We start from the raw sequence: 18,889 nt of genomic DNA, 5'->3' as shown, positions 1-18,889 counted from the left end.
GATGTGGCTCAATAAACGGATAGGATTGGGTACCTCTCATCATAAAGGACGGTAAAAAAGCTCATATTACAATAATTCCAGGCTAAATCAAACGACGCCTAAACTCGATTTTTAGCCACCTAATGAAGGAAGGCATCCTGAGAGGAGATTACTGGGTTAAAGTAATAGTAATCTATGCTATAGATTAATAATATATCAAAATAATCTAATTAATTATTTTAGATTATTTATTTCTATAATCCATATTACAATAATCCTAAACCAAAACAAACGCAAACTAAGCCAAAAAAAAAGAACTCGCCCTAAGTCTGGTTGATCAGTTCATAATCATGCGGTCGTAAACCACATACTATAATAGAAATAGAAAATCGAAAAGAAATTAGGCGCGTTTTTTCCCTAGCCGCCGATCTTCGATCGGACGGACAGCATAGCCCCAGATGATTATCCGAGTAATTAATTAATCCCTACCCTCCTCTCCACCACCACCACATCCCAACCCCCAGGACCAGGAAGAAACGCGATGGCGGCGCCGCTCGCCGCCGCCGCCGCCGCCGCGGTCCGCCTCAGCCAGCGCCACCGCCTCCTCCTCCGCCGCCGCCGCCGCTGCAGCTCCGCGCCCATGGTTCCTGCTCCCGCTCCTCCCGCCGCCGCTTCTCGACGCCTCTCCGCACCGGCCCCGCCCCCTCGCCGCCTTGCTCGCTCCGGCTCCGGCTCCGTCCGTCCGCTCGCCGCGAAGGTCGTGTCCGAGGCGCAGGCGGAGTAAGTAAATGTGACGTTCCTCGCTTTCTTCGTTCTTCCTGCTGTCGTTGCTGGGTACACTGACGCTTCAGTGTTAAAGACGTAAAAGTAGACTTATTTACTAGAAGAAATGTGTTCTAATTCTAGTTCATAACATATTGATCGGTATTGCTCTCATGAGGGACCAGTAGCGCCATCGATTGAGCACATTGTGAATACAGTGAAGATTAGCTGGCAGTGCGAGTTGCTGGGTGAAATTGTTCCGGGGGCTTTCGTGCTGTAATGATCAGTGGTGTGCGCGCGTTAAATCAGTGCTAAAATTTGCGTTTAATGTGAGAAAGAGATTGCGTAGAAATGAGAATGGTAATAAGCCATGTGTTATAATAGAAAAATCTAAATCCTACATGAAAATAGCTGTTCTAGAGAATTTTTTTGTTGTCTACAGAACACCTTTTCATCTTTTAGTTAACTCATGTTGGGTGGGTGCCTAACCATGTATATATTCTAATTCCTTACCTTGGGAATTTCTTTGACCAGTGCTGAAATTTTTCACCTCTGTTTTGGAAAAGGATTTGAATTAATTTGCTGACAGTAACTATTCATAAATACAAATTCATTTCCCTTTTGGACTAGGCAGTTATCTTTCTTGTGACACTGAACCTTAAAGGATTGAAATATTTGTTCTTTTGCTTTACACAAATAGTTTCGCTGTTCCAATTTACAATGCTCACTTGATGCTTCTCTTTCTGATTTTACTGCTAGCTTTGCTGACCCCATGCTTCGTTTTTGTGGTTTGTCTAGTTTAGAGTCTGGTGCGATGACAGTAAGCAAGAGCCGCATTTACCATGAGACATATGGGTGCCAAATGAATGTGAATGACATGGAGATTGTGCTTTCTATCATGAAAAATGAAGGGTATGATGAAATTGTCCCTGACCCCGAGAGTGCAGAGATAATATTTATCAACACTTGCGCAATCCGTGATAACGCAGAGCAGAAAGTCTGGCAGCGACTGAACTACTTTTGGTTCCTGAAAAGGCAATGGAAAGCTAATGTTGCTGCAGGGCGGTCAAAATCTCTGCGGCCTCCAAAGATTGCTGTCCTTGGATGCATGGCAGAGCGATTGAAGGAGAAAATTCTTGATTCTGATAAGATGGTTGATGTTGTCTGTGGACCAGATGCATATAGAGACTTGCCTAGGTTGCTTCAGGAAGTTGATTATGGGCAGAAGGGTATCAACACACTTCTCTCACTTGAGGAGACGTATGCTGACATTACCCCTGTTAGGATTTCTGACAATTCAGTGACTGCATTTGTATCAATTATGAGGGGTTGCAACAATATGTGCTCCTTTTGCATCGTTCCTTTCACTAGAGGTAGGGAAAGGTCTCGCCCGGTGACCTCAATTGTCCGAGAAGTTGGGGAGCTTTGGAAATCAGGTGTGAAGGAAGTAATGCTTCTTGGCCAGAATGTAAACAGTTATAACGACACTTCTGAAGTTGAGGAATTAGAGCCTGGTAAAAACTGGCAGCTCAGTGAAGGGTTTTCTAGCATGTCCAAAGTGAAGAATATGGGGTTGCGTTTTGCCGATCTCTTGGATCAGCTATCTTTGGAATACCCTGAGATGCGGTTCAGGTTTACCTCTCCGCATCCAAAGGATTACCCGGACGAGCTTCTATATTTAATGCGGGATAGGCACAATGTTTGCAAACTTATTCACATGCCAGCACAAACAGGCAGCACAGCAGTTCTGGAACGTATGCGTCGGGGTTATACTAGAGAGGCATACTTGGAGCTTGTTCAGAAAATCCGTAGTATCATTCCAGATGTTGGGTTAAGTAGTGATTTCATAACTGGTAAGCCACCTTTTAGAACTCATCATTGTCTAATCTTGTAATCTGTCTCCTATTTATTTTGCTTTTCATGGTTGCAATCTTTTCTACAAAGTCCTAGCAATATGAATATTTTTTCCTGTTTGGCTGCTTCAAGAAAGGGTGATAGAGCATAAACCATAGCTCAAGTGGATTTCGTTAGGAGTTAGGAGTAAGAAGTATTAGGTGGGTTGGAAAATGATTGCTACCTAAGCACCACCAAATCACTAACTAAATAAAACTTATATTGCATATTGAGACTTTATCCTGTTGACTAATTTGTTCAAGTGCACAAATGTGTCCCTTGCACATTTACACATGGGTATATTTTTGTCTAATTGCACCCATAACCTATATTTATTTTGATATGTTCTCTCTTGTTCCAATGGTAGTTTTTAAAGATATATCCTAGTTGCATTTTCCCCCTTAAAATCATACATACAGAGAAAGCGAAAGCGCTTCACAGTCTCATATCTTGTGCTTTGAGTGCCCTCATTTTTACCATAATACAACTCATAGAACCAGATCTCTCATGAAGTAAAATCAGTAGGACCAGCATCTGGAGTGATTTATTTTTGTTCTCCGAGTGCACTTTTTCGTTGATTGTTCTCTATTTTGACTAAAAATAATTCTCTTGTATAATAGGTTTTTGTGGAGAGACAGAAGAGGAACATGCTGAGACTCTTAGCCTTGTAAGGGCCGTTGGATATGATATGGCCTACATGTTTGCATATAGCATGAGGGAAAAGACTCATGCTCATCGGAATTATGTGGATGATGTCCCTGATGATGTCAAGCAGAAGAGACTTGCAGAACTAATCAGCACCTTCCGTGAAACTACGGCAAAGATTTATGATTCTCAAGTTGGTACAGTGCAACTAGTTCTGGTTGAGGGACTGAACAAGCGGGCTCCTGAAACAGAGATGATCGGGAAAACCGATAGGGGGCATAGGGTTTCGTTTGCAAGCGTCCCTGTACCGCATACATTTGAAGGTGATGAAGTATGTAAGCCAGTGGTCGGTGACTTCATTGAGGTGAAGATTACCAAGTCATCGACAGCATCCCTGTTTGGGGATGTAATCGCTCGCACAAGCTTGAGCAGGTTCTACAAGAATCATTCATCTGAAGCACATGCTGTTGCTGCTTAAGGACTACTTGAGCTTGTAGCAGGCCACATCTCAAGCATGATATCTACCTTGAAACGACTGATAAGTTAGATCATACAGTGCAATTTAACTGGGTTTGGATTTTTTTTCCCGAAGAAAAAAGAATTGGTGACTCAGTTTTGAGAAGACAACTAACGGTTAGCTGCTTTTGGCAGCTGAAGCCAAAACAATCATCTGCATTAGTTCTGCTAGTCGTATGAAGTATACCTTTTATGAGGTCTGTATTGTCATGTAAAGGTTAAGCACTACTGGCAAACAATTTTTGCATGCTACTGCAACTCGGCAGCGTGAGGTTTAAATTTATTTATTTATTCTCTTTGGCGATGAATGTTGTCCTTGTAAAATGGTAGAACATTCATTATATCTTCTCAATGGGCATCATAGGATTGTCTGTTCAATCCTCAGGTTGTCCTTGCTCCCTATTTTTCTTGCCGCCGTAGTTTGGGGTGTTTAGATGTGGCTAAATTTTTTTAAGCCCATGTCACATCGGATGTTTGGACACTTATTGTAAATACTAAACATAGACTAATTATAAAACTAATTAAATAAATGAGAGTTAATCTGCGTGACAAAATTTTTAAGCTTAATTAATCCATAATTAGCATATGTTTACTGTAGCATCATATAGGCTAATCATGAATTAATTAGGTTCAACAGATTCGTCTCGTGAATTAGTCTAAGATTATGGATGCGTTTTATTAATAGTCTACATTTAATATTTATAATAAATGTCTAAACATTCGATGTAACATGAGGCTAAAAAAGTTTAGCTCTATCCAAACACCACCTTAGTTCAGTCCACGAGTGAATCTACTGTGTTTCCTAACGATGTGCCGACCATCATGGCTATATTTTTTTCACCAGATTATTTCTTAGCTTAGCTTTTGTATGTATGTTTTTTTAACGGTAAAACAGTGTATTTTTTTAAAAAAAAATTATGTATAGAAGTTTATCATCTCATATTTATGATTTATATTTTAATTTTATAGTAGTTAATTACATAGTTTATACTATTAGAAAAGTAAATAATCTTTTATTTTCGTGACACTTTTACATGTTTCAGATCTTCCAATCCACAACGTTGATTGTTTTGTTTATATAAACAACGAGCGCCAGGCACGTTGGTTAATCGCAGCGACCGTGGCATTTTGCAAGGTGGTCCTTGTCGCTGTCAGGTTTAACAGTTTTACATCAAGTCTCTACTAGTTTACACAAAAGAACTGGATGGGAGGATGCATACCCAGTAGAGTGAAACAGATTTTTATGGACTGCTAGGCAAGTGTGAATTTCTGCGAAAAGAATATTTACAGTAATAAAATTGATACTATACTGTTTTACAGCTAAGTGTCTAACTCATCTAAAATCTTGTGATGATGCTCTTTCTACACAGGTCAAACAGAAGGCAAGAAAAATCTATCTCTGGGTTTAATTCTGTACTACAAGACCGCCAGATTCTGTGGTTGCCAACACAAATAATGACGAAAAGCGGTACAGGAGGTTGCACATTATAGAGCGGCCACCACCTGTTGCCGCAGCGGCGTGAGAAGCCTTGCAAGAGGCAGAGGCACATGTGCTTTCACAAAGGTACCATTTTCCATGTACTCCTACAATAGATATTGTGCGAAACATTGCTGTTAGCTCCAAGTAAAAACGAGAAAGGTTTCCTGATTTTCTTTGGTTGGTTTTAGAAAGTTGGTGATCCAAACAGAATCCCTATAGGCTGCTATACAACACAATGGGTAAATTTCTGCAAGTAGAAACTACTATGTGCCAACAATGTATAATGTACATGCTGCAGCAACCTGTATTTACGAGTTAAATGAAAAAAAAAGAGTTGATTGTTTTAGTGATCGAGCATGATACTTACCGTTTTCTCAACCATTCCAACCTTATGTATGTCACTAAGGAGCTCTCCTTTGTCGTATGGAACAAAAGCTTCTATTGGAACCAGTGAGTCCTGTAGAAGATATATAGGCATGGTTCAGGAAAATAAAGCAAGTATTAATGCCTAACAAAAACTTATAGATGACTCTGGAAACAAGTCGTACTTTCAGTTTTGCTTGGATTGCATTGCAGAAATCCTCCAAACCATCACCATTGATAGCTGATATCCAGATTATCCCTTGTTTCTCAGCTTCCTCTTTCACTCTCAACGTGTCATCAGTATTGTCAATCTACAGGCCACATATTTTGGTTCAGGATTTCAGAAGTCATTGTTAATTTGTTATATAATTCGGTATTGCTATATATCCAGATATTGTGGTTTACTAATTTAATAAAATCCTTCATTGCACCAAACTGTGTTAGAGAGCTTAAAATTAGGCAATTTCTACTCATAAGGCTTTAACATTGTCAATTTGATCATTGGCATAGCATATATGCCAAAATCAAGCTTAGAGGAGCTGTATCATCATAATCCCGTCCACACAGGCTACAGCACTTGAAATTAGTTGAGACCATTGAAGCTAATATCAGAATGAGGTCAAATACATTTAAAAACTAACCTTATTCCACACGACCAACTTAGGAATTGATTCTATATCCAACTCCTTCAACACTTTGTCAACAGCATCTATCTGCTCTTGAGCTAATGGATGACTGGAAAGCACATGAACAAAACACTAACACAATAAACATAGATGCATTATGTTGGACTTATAATGTGGCAAAATATCTTTTCCATGCCAGTTGCTCACCTGATATCTACAAGATGAACTATTACTGATGATTCTGATATCTCCTCCAATGTTGCTCTAAATGCTGCCACCTGGACAAGTACCAATAGTTAATTTTCTCTGTTATCATCAGCAAAGGGAAGGGAAATCATAATGTATGTGTGGTGATAATTGTGGTGTAACCAAATAGCAAACAGGGACAGCCATGCACATCACATGGGTATTCTAGAAGAGGTGTTTACATAAGAGTGCAATTTTTTTTTTGGAAAACATCATACCAGCATAGTAGGTAGTTTTTGAATGAATCCGACAGTATCTGTTAGGAGGAATTCAGTACCATTCTTCATCTGCAAAATAGTGCACATTTAATCAGTTAGCAATCAAGCATGCAAGGGAGAAGATGGATAAAAGAAATAAAAACAGAAAGCAACATAACTGCTCAAGTTAATTTATTGAGACCCACTAACATTTAAGCATTCTTACAAAAATGCATCGCTTCGTCTCTTCCATATGTGCATGTGTCACAAAGAGAAATTCCCCAACAGATAAAAATGGTAATGACAGTAGAGCAACATATGTTATTTATCTCCAGATTACACACTTAGTGTAGAACCTTACATATTATTAAAAGATTATTGAGACCTAGTAACATACCAAAACCCTTCTTGTTGTCGGATCCAGTGTGGCAAATAATTTATCCTCTGCAAGTACGTCAGCTCCAGTTAAGCGGTTCAACAATGTACTTTTTCCAGCATTTGTATATCCCACCTAAAAGTTTTTGAAGTGAATATATTAACAACTTATAGTGACTAAGAAACTTCCTATTATACTCAATAAGAACTTCATGATTATACCAGAGAAACAACAGGAATAGGCACCGATTGGCGACGGTTGCGATACAGCTTTCGATGTTTTCGGACAGATTCCAATTCTTTCTTCAAAGCACTTATCTGTCAGCAACATTTGATAGGAGCTATTAGAAAAAGTATCCATGCAAATTGAGCAAATAATTATCAAAGGAGTTTGTTAGTAACTATTAAGTGGCTAGTAATCATCAAACTTTTGTTCCACACAGGTGATAAAAGTGGCATGTCAATGACCAAAATGCGGCATTGATGAACTCATGCATGTTCTTTCAGTGATGGAACTAGTAATAACCAACACATAAAATATCTCCAGTGATGTTCTCCACAGATATAGGTAACAGGACATATGCACAGAATTGAAGTCTCCATGCATTATTTCTATGAGAAAATCTAAAGTAGCAAATACACAGAGCAGGAAACTATGCATAACTATATGTACCTCATTCAATTAAAAAAAAGATCCTGAAACCACAGTAGTTTTGATATTTGGTGCGAAACAAAATATATACCATTTAACTGTAAGTAAGAGAATATTACTTGTGTTCTCAAGATGCGCTTGTCAACTTCAATTTGTTTCTCACCCATACCCTTGACTTGACCTCCTGACTGTCGTTCAAGATGAGTCCACATTTTTGTCAACCTTGGAAGCTGATATTCCATTTGCGCCAAGGTGACCTAAAAAGGAGAATTGAACATGAAGACCAATTCTAAATCAAATGCATTATTGCAGTTAGTAGTTTAAACTCCAATAGAATCTCAATCAGATACATCATAAAATTTCTATGTAGAAATTTTGATATTGCATGCATAGTGCGCTATATAACCAAGGGCATAGTATAGTTCTGTGCAGTGTACACCATTTCATGAAGATAGTCAGCTAATATACTGACATAAAGACTTCTCCACCAAGAGATTATAAACTTATAATAGTTTTAGCTTTTTGCCAGAGCCTAACACTCCACCATAGCAATTTAGTGCTGGTCGCTGGTTAAGGGACTAACATTAGTATTTCACTGAAAAGATCATACTCTTTGTCATCCAAATATAGATGAGTGAACTGTCAGGAATTTTTATAAGATCATAATTCACTATGGCTCATCGCTACAAGATGAAATTGTTGTTACAAGGAAAATTTATGCTAATAACACAGATGCTAGTTACAGAATTAAATCCATCTAGCTTGTCTAGAAAATGAAACGAAACCAAGATGTTCAGTTCACCTGTAGAGCAGCTTCGTGTGTTGCTGCCCTTTGATTAAAGATGTCCAGAATAAGAGCAGTCCTGTCACAGACTCGAACACCCCCACCAAATGACTTCTCCAAGTTACGCAATTGTCTGAATTGAAACAGTGCAAATGATCAGGGATGAACTCTTAGGAGTTAGGACAACATGTAGCAAACTGGGAAAAAAGAGATATATTGAGTTCTGCAGAAATAGTTTAATGATAATCTTACCCAGGGGACAACTCATCATCGAAAATCACAGTTTCAACATCAAGGGAATGAATTGCACTCTTGATTTCAGCAACCTTGCCTGAGCCAATATAAGTCCTTGGATTTGGGGTAGAAAGCCTGATGAAAAGCATAAACCATGAAACATCTGTAGCCAAAACAAGATATGCGTATAGCATAACACATTAAGGGAATATAATTCATATACAAAAAGGGGAATATGATTCAACTGGTAGATAATAGACCGTTGCTTCTGATACATTTTCATGGAAAGTAATAAGATCAGAAAATGGTGTGGCTTGAACCTGAGTGTGTCATTCTTTATCTCAAAATCTCGCCAATATGATTGCACAAACCAGGTAACCAGATTTTTCAGTCCATTCGTTACATTATTATGCGTCTCTTCCACCAATATTAGTTCAATTTTGCACATCAAGCATTTCAAAAAAGGACATGCCATGCTATATGCCCCCCCCCCCCCCCCAGACAAGACAATGCATAGCTAAAAAAAACAAAAATAAAACATAGCATTTCTTTTAGGGAAACAACTGCATTCAATCAGTTATATGAATGCCCACACCAGCAAAAGACAACTCAATCCCACTGGAGCTTACTTTTGATAGGTTGAGCCGACAACCATGAGCCCCGCAGTGTCAACTAGCTGCTCCAGCTCCTCAAGTGATTCCTCTATACTGAATATACTTCCTCCAGTCCTCTTGCACTCTACTCCAACCAGGTATGCCTTCTCTTGAAATATCTGCATGCTTCTACTTTCAGTAACAGCGAAATCGTCTCGCAGAAATTCATTCCAACCCAAAAATTTCTCAGTTTTTTCCATGTTTCAGAGAGGATTATGCATTCTCACATGCAATTTCACCGATAAACTAGCATCCCAATCAGTTCAAATTTGGGCGCTCAAAACCAGATAAATCCACGGGATGCCAGGATGAGCTGCCACTACCTCTTTGCCGTTGATGAGCTTGAACCGGTCGTGCCCCGGCGCATCCTCCTCCTCCTCCTCCGGCTGCCGCCGCCTGGTCCTCACGGGAGCCGTCGCCGGCTGCTCCTCCTCTTCCTCCCCCTCCCGCTTCCCCGACGGTCCCAACTCCTCGCCCTGTCTCTCCCCTTCTCCGCCTCCATCAGCAACGCCAGGCTCCTCCACCTCGGTCTCCGCCGGCGGCGCGGCCTCGACCAGCCGCTCGTCGAGCGCCCTGACCACGCCGCCGCCGCCGCCCACGAGGCGGCGAGGCCGGGAGCAGAGGGGCGCGGCGGGCGGCCTCCGCTGACAGCACGCAGAGGCCGAGGTGGAAGGAAGGGGGAGCGCGGCGGCGGCGGCGGTGAAGAAGCAAGCGGCTCTCATGGCGACGGCGAGGAGTGACGCGGCGGCTTCTCCTGGCCGGAGTGGAAGTGGCTCAGGTGGGCGGGTGGGCTGAGGTGGGTGAGCAGGGCCACGTGGCGCGCTCCCCACCGTTGGATTGCGTGGGAGAGGAGAGGGGGCGCTCTTGTGCTGCCCTGGCAGTTGGCCTGCACGAATCTTGATGCACCCCGGAAAATTCGTGCTAGTTTTGGAACTTTGGAACACTTGCCTGTATCCGTCTGAAATTTGTGTACGTGATATTTTATTTTTTTAGGTTGATTGCCATCATTCGACAAAAATTTGGTGAAGATTTCTAGCAAATTTTGGATTTCCATCCGGACACTCTCGTTCATTCACTTATGTTTATGTTTATAAGCCAATATTTTTATTTTAACTTTAAATTTGATTGATTTTAAAGTTTTTCATCGTAATTTATTTTTGAGCATTGGCTTTTGGATCACTGAGAACATACATATAAAATTTTTATTCATAAATTATTTCTCATTCGTAAATATATCGTTTGTTTTTTTCGTTAAAAAGGTGGGAAGAAAGATGTTTCCCGGTGCTTGGAAGGAGGAGAGCAGTCATCTCAAAAGCAGCTTTCTTCTAATAAAAAAAATCAAAACACGATTTGAAAAGTCGAGTGCATGTTTTGCAATAGTGAACAAATTTTTATGTGTAGATGCAGAACAGAGAAAAGTAAAGTTGGAACTTGGAACACTGCTCCCTCTGCCTGAGTTTTGTGTCTCTGAATTTTCTTTTACAGCTTAAGAGCAGTCCTCTCAAAAAGCAACTCCTTTTTTTCAAAAAAAATATCAAGAACTTAAGTAATCATAAATAAGGTGACAAACACTGTTTCTTGCCATCACCAGCACCAACAAACCCACTGTTTGCATTGTGAGTATATATATAAATATATAAATTACATCAAGAACACCACATCACATAAATTAAAAAAAAGTTATAAACACATGCCATTCTCACATCTCAAAATAAACAAAGTGAAAATCAGCATAATTTAAACACAAAACATCAACTTCTGAACTTCACTCATGGCAGGCAGGCACATCATCATCATCATCATAACTTATTATCTACACCAAAACCACAAGCTGTGAAGATGCAGAAGTTCATCACTCCCAATAACTTAGAGAAAAAAGAACTCATTTTTTCCTCCTGGATTGGTTCCTTCCTCCATGATCCATGCAAGTTGCAAGCCGAGAGCGAGAGAGAGATATATATATAGAGAGAGAGAGACGATCGAGCTAGTGAACTGCGATGTTCATGGCGCTCTGGTCGGCGAGCTTGTGGGCGTGTGGCTTGGGCTGCTTCTTGGACGACGCGGCGGCGATCGCCGGCTTTGAGGTTGCAGGCTGCTGCGGCTTGTCGTTGCTGCCGCATTTGCAGGTGTTGTCGAGGCTGTCGCGGCTGGCGCGGCAGCACGGCCGCGTGCCGTCGCTCTCCTCCGACGAGTTGGAGGCGTCCGTCGAGGCCTTCCTCCTCCCGAGCTTCGGAGACTTCGGCCGGGTCGTCGGCAGCTGCAGGGTAAATGGTTGTCAAGAAACAATAGCAAGATCAAAGCTTTCGGTTCCTTTCCATTCTTTTTTCTTCTGAAGATTGGATACAGTGCAGAGAAGTTCAGAGAGTGTTCTTACCTTCTTGTATTCAGCCTTGGGAGAAGGAGCCTCGTGGTAGAAGCTCGGCATCGGTGTGGCCTTGAACGTCAGGCTCTTCCTGAGGAGCTTGAGAGCTTCCTCTTGTTCTTTCTGTAGATTCAGATTTCAGAGTGTGAAAAATTGATAAAAGATCAGCTTTCTGGAAATTGTTCAGTACAGGCTGAGCCTATGCTCTTTTAGACTGTTTAGGACTTCTTCGGATCACAGGAATTTTACAGGAATTTTAGAGGAAACATTTCAATTCCTCCATTTTTTCTCTGAAAATCCTTCAAACCGAATAGGCCCTTAGTATATTTCAGCTTAAGACTGTCTTGTGATGCCTGCCCCAATGGTTGGCTGTCATTAGTTTGGAGATTTAAAACTAAATATGAGTTTTATTTGTTGTCAAGAAACAGTGGTAGGAAAAAGCAGTTCCAACTAATCATGACACTGTTTTTAAATAACTGATGTTCTCCAAAGCCCATTTCTTGTCAAGTCCACTTCTCCCACCATATACAATTTCTAGTGCTCCTAATTACTAAATAGCCTGGAAATAAGTTCAGATTAAACTATGTGCATGATCAAGGGTACTAGCACAATACTCCAAAACAGACAGCAAAATTCAGGTTAATTTATCTGAACCTCAAAGTGTGCTATAAATATAGGGACAGAGATACATATCCATGGAAATGGCGGCAGAAAGATAAATTACCTTCAATTTGGCTTCCAACTGAATTTTCTCCTCCTCCAAAGCTTGATGCTTCTCCTCCAACTTCAAATAAAACTGAAAAAAAAGATGAAGATAAGAAAATATAAGCACTTTCTCCTTTTTACCCACCACATTTCATATTTGTATTATTAGAAAAAATGATATACTTCTCTGCGCTTCTCAGCACGTTCAGTACATCTGAAAATTGGGCCTGCTGGAACGGTTGTGATCCTTCCATTTGATGATTTCCTGAATGCAATAGTGAATCAAATTAACCTCTGTTCAGGAAAAAGATTATAAAACCATATAACAACATGAGGTGTGTGCAAGTAGTGAAGCTTACGAGTTAGTGAGAGTAGAAGCATTCCCTTCGTCTGTATTAGTAGCTTGCGGTGACTTCCTTGTAGTTCCAGATGCACTTCTCTGTAGAAACATATAGAGGGAGTTCATGATTCATATGCAACAAAGAACCCAATTTGGTCAGATTTATGAGAAAGATTGTTTTCTTTAGTAAGAAAAATACGGCGCTGTTATTCGACTGTGTAGAAATCGGAAAGAAAGAGCTAGAACATATGATTTGATCAGAAAGTTAAGTATAGGTTAGTGGTTACTGTAAGATGGTAAAAGGAATGGTTGCAGTGTGTAATTCATGAAAAATAACATGTTAAAGAAATGTAATTACCTTCATCTTCTTTGTTGAAGTTGTCAACACACCCTTTGCATTTTGGAATACATTTCCATTTCCAACACAGGCTTTCTCGTTTGACAGATCAGGACGGAGGCTAGTAACATCATCTGTTTCTGATGCAGCAGCATTCTTTTCTTCTTGAACATCTTCCATCGATGTGACTGAGGTGCTATCACTTCCTGCTGTTTCTGCCATTGGAGACAAGTCTTGATTCTCCTGTTTATCAGCATTGTTTTCATCACTGTGCTGCATCACATCTCCCTTTTCAGCATCAGCAGGAGATGCTTCATATGCTGCAGCCTCTGAATTTTTAGAACCATTGTCAGTAGACTGCTCACTCGCCAAATGATCGTCATTTTCTCTACCTCCATTCACTCCAGCAGATTCCAATAGTTCAGAGATTGAACTGTCAGATTTCTCAACTTGAACAACAACCACAGAGCTCTCAACATTTACAGTGCCAGGAACTTCTGATGGATGAACACATGTGTCATCAGGCACATCCATGTTACCACTAGCAGGAGAGGTAATAGTAGAATCCAGCTTCTCATTGCAGGACTGAGGTACAACTTCGATACCCATGCTACACCAGCAGAAGTAATACTGCAATCAGTTCTTACTGATAACCTGCAAAATAGAGGTATCAGATATTAGGACAAAATAATCCTTTTTTAATCCAATAAAGACATGGAGTAAGGGACAAAATTGACCAGAAAGAAAAGAAAATAGGACCTTCCACTATTTTCAAAGAACTGAAATTGACAAGCCAACTGTGACAAAATCATTTATCCTTCCTGTGGACACAAATTATTTACTACCTACCAGGGTCCAGGAACATGACATGCACAGGTGGAAAAGAATGACGTGTGAGGTTTGACAGCATATCTAATTGAAAGCTACTATTTTATTTGAGATCATTTTATTTGGGGGTCTTGCAATAAGTTGTGGAGTCATTATTAAATTGTGAGCATCATATTGTTTTATTTTGAGGGTCCTGCAATAAGTTATGGAATGTTGGCATCATCAAATTATGAGAAGATAAGGGAAGAAAGGAGACAAAAAGATTACAAATAATTGGCCTCTGTACTACTAAATCTAAATTAAGAAAGAAAAGGAAACAAAGAATCAGAGCATAAGACACACACATGTGAATCTTGCATTCGAGTCTATAGTGGATTCACCGACAAATGATTGTTTGATATGTTAACATTTGCAAGTGTGCGATGCCCTTTAAAAAGTCTAGAACTGCTGTGAATTGTACTTCTTCACTTTATTTGTAGGATTTAGTAACTAGGACCCATCCAATAGTAAACAAACATGTCCAAGTTTGTTAGAATCTCATCTGCATGTCTGTTAAAGCAACCTAATAGCAATCTCTCCACGAAGATTCTGGTTGTGCATCTTGCCAATATTATAAACTACATGAAATTTAGATTATCGAACATTTGACAACAGCAGGTGCACCTCAACTCAAAAACTAAAGTAGATTCGAACGCAACGAAACTAATGGATGCGTGCAGAACTGTTCCTGACATTTTGCCAACCAGTTCCAATGATCAAGCAGGAGACATCCCAGATTATTCTAAACATGTTGATCGCTTCTAGTGCTGAACAAAATGCCACAAAACGTCTTATCTAGCATGTATTGAGTCCAAGCCAGTATGATCTACATATCCCGTGAGACAGCGACACCACGACGACCCGAAGCCCTGTCGGCCTATCTATCACAATACAACATGACAAATAAAGAGGATAAAATTAAATTGCATAATCCATTATCAGATCAAAATAACTGATGCATCTACCATCTTCGATCCCCTCTCTTTCTGATGCAGGATTAACAGCAAGTTTCACAGCATTGAGGATCTATTTTCCAGCATTTACATGATTTTGTCTCAACTCTTTGCTCCATACGAGATGCAGAGATAGCCATCATCTCAAAAAAAAAAAACTATATATGAGATGCAGAGATCGGCAAGAGGTCTTAACACTTCACATTATCATAACGAACTACTAAAAGTTGTCCTAACTCCTACACCGAGAACTAAATTCAGCTTTTCTTTTCCTAACCAGCTAACGCAAATGCAAGTTCAGATAAACTGTGAACACAGGAGTACCAACCAACTAACGCAGGTTCAGATAAACTGTGAAGCAAGAGTAGCAGCTAGTGCAGGGTTCAAGACAAAACTGCTAAAACAAGAACACCACTCATAATGCAGGTTCAGAACCTGAGATGAACTACTGAACAAGGCTACCAGCACTACTAGCAAAGAAAACGCTAATCAGCACCTCAAAACAAACGAACAAACAATCAGTCCATCATCACCCGAGCAGGAAAAAGAAACAGAAACAGAAGAAGTCACCTCTCTTTCTTCCTCCTCCTCTTGTTGGTGGCTCGATCAGCTGGTTGGCTTCTTCCGGCTGTTCCGGGAGAGGCGCAGTGGGGGTGGTGGTGGTATTTGTAACGGGGAAGACGAAGAGAGGAGGAGATGGTGGTGGTGGTGTGGGTTCGTTGGTTCAAACCGGGTTAGCTCGGAGGTTGCTTTCCCTGCCTTGCTTTGCTGCTTTTTTTTTTGCTTGCTTGGGTCCCCCGGCTGCCTCCTCCTTCTCCTAGCTCTGCTTTTGTGCGAGCAGCAGCAGCAGCAGCAGCTGAGGCTGGAGTGTGGTGGCGGTGGTACCGTACGGCTGGTTGGATGGTTCTTTGTTCGAATGGTTTGGGCGCCTCCTCCTCATCCTCCTGACTACAGATTTCCTCCTGCCTTCCTAGCGGTTGATTGGCAGCCATCGGTGTTACTTGTTATTCTCCTTGTTCGATCGTTTTGGACAGGACAGGTGAATGTAAGAGGGGGAAAAGTTGGAGGTTTTATGTGAAATGGTCCTGTGTTTGGTTTAGCGTGTGAGCAGGTGCGGAGGTACGCTAAAAAGTTATTAGTGTCATATCTACTTAAAATAATATGATATATTAATTTGTAATGAGGTTTGTAAAGTTTTATGGGGATTATTTGACATCATGAAAAACCTCCTAGCTCTGCCCCTGTGTGAGTGTCATGTCATAAGTATGCGCGATCGTTAAGACTCTCTATAGATATTTTAATGGTTGTCTCGAAAAAAATACAATTGATAGAAATAATGGCAAAACCGACAATATTATAGAGCACAAATAATAATAGTGTTTTTCGATCGTTAGCCACTTTTTTTTTTTACATCGAATAGAGATGCTAGCAATGAGGTCTTACACAGATGCCTGATCAGCCCCAGCGTCGGAGAAAAGAGTAAACTTTAAATGAGAAGCTAAATTACGTTAAATTGAGGTGAAATTAATAGTTCATTTTAGTTTCCTATCCCTGACGTCGTAAATAAGAGAACAATTAGGTGAATTGTGTTTGGTTGGGAATCTGGGACATTTTAGCTAGGATGGAAATGCCGATGATACTGTAGAATATTAAAGTATGACGTGTACAGATTGGACTGTGTGCATTAGAGCATTGCGTTGTCGCGATAATTTGATGGCTGGTTGGCCCGGAAGTTAAATTAGTTGGTCGATGACTATTTGATTAGTTGGCTGATTGCTATAGTTAAGCCTTGTTTACGTGTGACAGTTCGTCGTGATAGGATAGGTTTACAGTTCCATGGTCATTTTGAATCTACAATATCTTGAATGCTACAGAGTAATGGTTAGCTTGATTATGTCTCAGAATTCCTCGTCATATACCCTTGCGATTAATTATTATAGAATACTGGTAATTCAGTTAATTAACAAATTTTCCTCTGGCAGCGTTCGGTATTGTTTTCGTAACCAGCTTGGAAAACAGTAACTAATTAGTATATGGTTAAATAATTATAACTTATAAAAATTAAAAAATAGATTAATTTAAAATTTTAAAGTAACATATATAATTTTCTTGTAAAAATATACCGTTTATCAATTTGTAAAGCATGTGTACGAAAAAAAAGAGAATATGGGTTAGTAATATAGGTTGCCGAACACGGTCTTATATACTTTTTATTGCACCACACAAAGTAGGAATTCTTTATAGCCGTTGTTGTTTAGGTGAAGAAAAATATCAGGTATACCAAAAGTTAACACTGGATTTCTCTTACACGTAAAATGTGGTAACTTCGTGTACTTTCTCAGCTACCGTAAAAAGCCTATGATGTATATTCTTATAGGATTGCGCAACTCCAAATTTCAGGCAGGCCCTTAAGAATTATGAAGGATTTATAGGAACGGTTCATCAATTCCTATAAAATTCTCTTGAAATTCGTTTGAACCCAATAGGCCATCAGCAAGAATCCTATTGGTAGCCACAAGTAGGTGTAACCGATTAGATTGAGCAACTCCATAATTTCACAGTTGTGTATTAGTTAGTAGCATGAGCACCTAGCCTAAGTAGGCAGCTGAGCTAGCTCCACTTCATTTTCACATTTCTGTCTCACCAGAACGCACTTGCTTTTCCACAAAACCAAGGTTTAAGGAACACAAAGTACCATTAGCTGCCATGACCTTTTTTTAAGTTTACATAGATTGTTTAACTAGCATGAGCTTTCTGGCCCCTTGATAGATTCACACAGGAAAAAAAAGATTTGTTCCGGTCCAACAAAAAGTATCTCGAGGTACCGATATCTCACGGTACTAAATCATTTTTTATCGTTGGATCTAGCTGAGCAGAATGAGCATTATTAGATCCAACGATCAGAAACAATTTGATACTGTAGGTACCGATACCTCGAGGTATTTTTTGTTGGATGGGAGCAAATCTGAAAAAACAGAGAGAGAGAAACCAAACAGGGTAGTGTGGCTAATCCCAGGACCCAGGTGATTTGCCATGTAACTTCTATTGAACTCATAGAAACTTTCTAGACAATGAACTCATAAAAACTTCAGCATCAAACAGCAAATTCCTCTTGGTTTTCAGCTGGTGTGTAGATCACTTATAATTAGATTTGTACGGCTAGATCACTTATAATTGGTGTGCATATCTATGTCTCTCTTATCACTGGTGAGTTTGGTCATTTGTCAGCTCATGATTATTCTTAATTAGTACAGCCAATCAGACGGTCCAGAATCACCATAAGGGAGCATAGAAGATGATTAAGCTCATTCATAGCTAAGTTTTTCTGTGCAATCTGTTTGAACTTCCCCTCTGTTTTTATAGCTTTGCTCTGCTCAAATATTTGAATTCATATATAGATCAGACGTTACAAAAATGATTGATGCTTTTGTCATGTTTCGGAAATATATATTAGTTGGGGCTAACTCCAGTGAATTTTACTTACAGTAGAATCTAATCACACCGTTAATCTATTTTTATCGGATGGCTGTAATTAAATTATACTAACAACAATATTATATATAGTATAAATTTGAAGGGATAATATCGTTCTTTTTCCTTTTTATTGTGATCTTTATTGTCTAAAAAAATTACAAAATACTACTAACCAGTTAATTAACAAAGTACAAAAATACCTTTTTAAATTAACGGATGAGATTAGTTCTAATAGCATAATACTAACAGTAAAATAGAGCGGACAGAGACCCATATTAATTTGATTTTTTTTCTATTTTGAAGATAAGAGAGACCTAATAGTAATGCCGAACGCGTGCGTGGTAATCAATTCAATTAATTAAGCAGGCAGAACTACACTAAACAATCGAAACCTGCGCATGATAATCAACAAGATCATATTCCAAATGATTATCAAATCAAACTCT

At 39.7% G+C, this 18,889-nt stretch overlaps 3 protein-coding genes across 3 annotated transcripts; 1 reads left to right on the top strand and 2 right to left on the bottom strand.

Annotated features, from left to right (window-relative positions):
- The first annotated feature begins 505 nt into the window (after positions 1-505).
- LOC102717103 (CDK5RAP1-like protein) lies at positions 506-4,262 on the top strand. Its single transcript, XM_006662957.3, has 3 exons — positions 506-759; positions 1,540-2,594; positions 3,255-4,262. Exons 1-3 carry the CDS (start codon positions 521-523, stop codon positions 3,755-3,757), a joined length of 1,797 nt encoding a protein of 598 aa, XP_006663020.2. The 5' UTR covers positions 506-520; the 3' UTR covers positions 3,758-4,262.
- Positions 4,263-5,033: 771 nt separating this feature from the next.
- On the bottom strand, positions 5,034-10,154 carry LOC102716820 (GTPase HflX). The gene is made up of 13 exons (XM_015842222.2): positions 9,729-10,154; positions 9,382-9,524; positions 8,771-8,887; positions 8,537-8,651; positions 7,854-7,991; positions 7,305-7,400; positions 7,105-7,218; positions 6,729-6,797; positions 6,472-6,542; positions 6,280-6,373; positions 5,824-5,949; positions 5,643-5,732; positions 5,034-5,379 (listed from the first exon to the last, which is right to left on the bottom strand). The coding sequence occupies exons 1-13, from the start codon at positions 10,125-10,127 to the stop codon at positions 5,281-5,283; spliced, it is 1,671 nt and encodes a 556-aa protein (XP_015697708.2). The 5' UTR covers positions 10,128-10,154; the 3' UTR covers positions 5,034-5,280.
- Positions 10,155-10,979: 825 nt separating this feature from the next.
- LOC102716540 (protein WVD2-like 1) lies at positions 10,980-15,643 on the bottom strand. Its single transcript, XM_006662956.2, has 7 exons — positions 15,540-15,643; positions 13,171-13,803; positions 12,832-12,911; positions 12,656-12,737; positions 12,492-12,563; positions 11,780-11,890; positions 10,980-11,662 (listed from the first exon to the last, which is right to left on the bottom strand). Exons 2-7 carry the CDS (start codon positions 13,756-13,758, stop codon positions 11,390-11,392), a joined length of 1,206 nt encoding a protein of 401 aa, XP_006663019.1. The 5' UTR covers positions 13,759-13,803; positions 15,540-15,643; the 3' UTR covers positions 10,980-11,389.
- Positions 15,644-18,889: the final 3,246 nt, after the last annotated feature.

This window comes from Oryza brachyantha, chromosome 11 (assembly GCF_000231095.2).
Source record: "Oryza brachyantha chromosome 11, ObraRS2, whole genome shotgun sequence".
NCBI classification, from domain to species: domain Eukaryota; kingdom Viridiplantae; phylum Streptophyta; class Magnoliopsida; order Poales; family Poaceae; genus Oryza; species Oryza brachyantha.
This window is presented reverse-complemented; position numbering and strand designations above follow the sequence as displayed.

Coding starts and splice junctions, on each gene's coding strand:
- LOC102717103 (XM_006662957.3), top strand. CDS start 521: ATGGCGGCGCCGCTCGCCGCCGCCGCCGCCGCCGCGGTCCGCCTCAGC. Junction 760..1,539: donor GTGTCCGAGGCGCAGGCGGA/GTAAGTAAATGT, acceptor TGGTTTGTCTAG/TTTAGAGTCTGGTGCGATGA. Junction 2,595..3,254: donor AAGTAGTGATTTCATAACTG/GTAAGCCACCTT, acceptor CTTGTATAATAG/GTTTTTGTGGAGAGACAGAA.
- LOC102716820 (XM_015842222.2), bottom strand. CDS start 10,127: ATGAGAGCCGCTTGCTTCTTCACCGCCGCCGCCGCCGCGCTCCCCCTT. Junction 6,543..6,728: donor AAAAACTACCTACTATGCTG/GTATGATGTTTT, acceptor GTACTTGTCCAG/GTGGCAGCATTTAGAGCAAC. Junction 5,950..6,279: donor AGTTGGTCGTGTGGAATAAG/GTTAGTTTTTAA, acceptor TGTGGCCTGTAG/ATTGACAATACTGATGACAC.
- LOC102716540 (XM_006662956.2), bottom strand. CDS start 13,758: ATGGGTATCGAAGTTGTACCTCAGTCCTGCAATGAGAAGCTGGATTCT. Junction 12,738..12,831: donor GCTTCTACTCTCACTAACTC/GTAAGCTTCACT, acceptor TATTGCATTCAG/GAAATCATCAAATGGAAGGA. Junction 11,663..11,779: donor CCAAGGCTGAATACAAGAAG/GTAAGAACACTC, acceptor TTTACCCTGCAG/CTGCCGACGACCCGGCCGAA.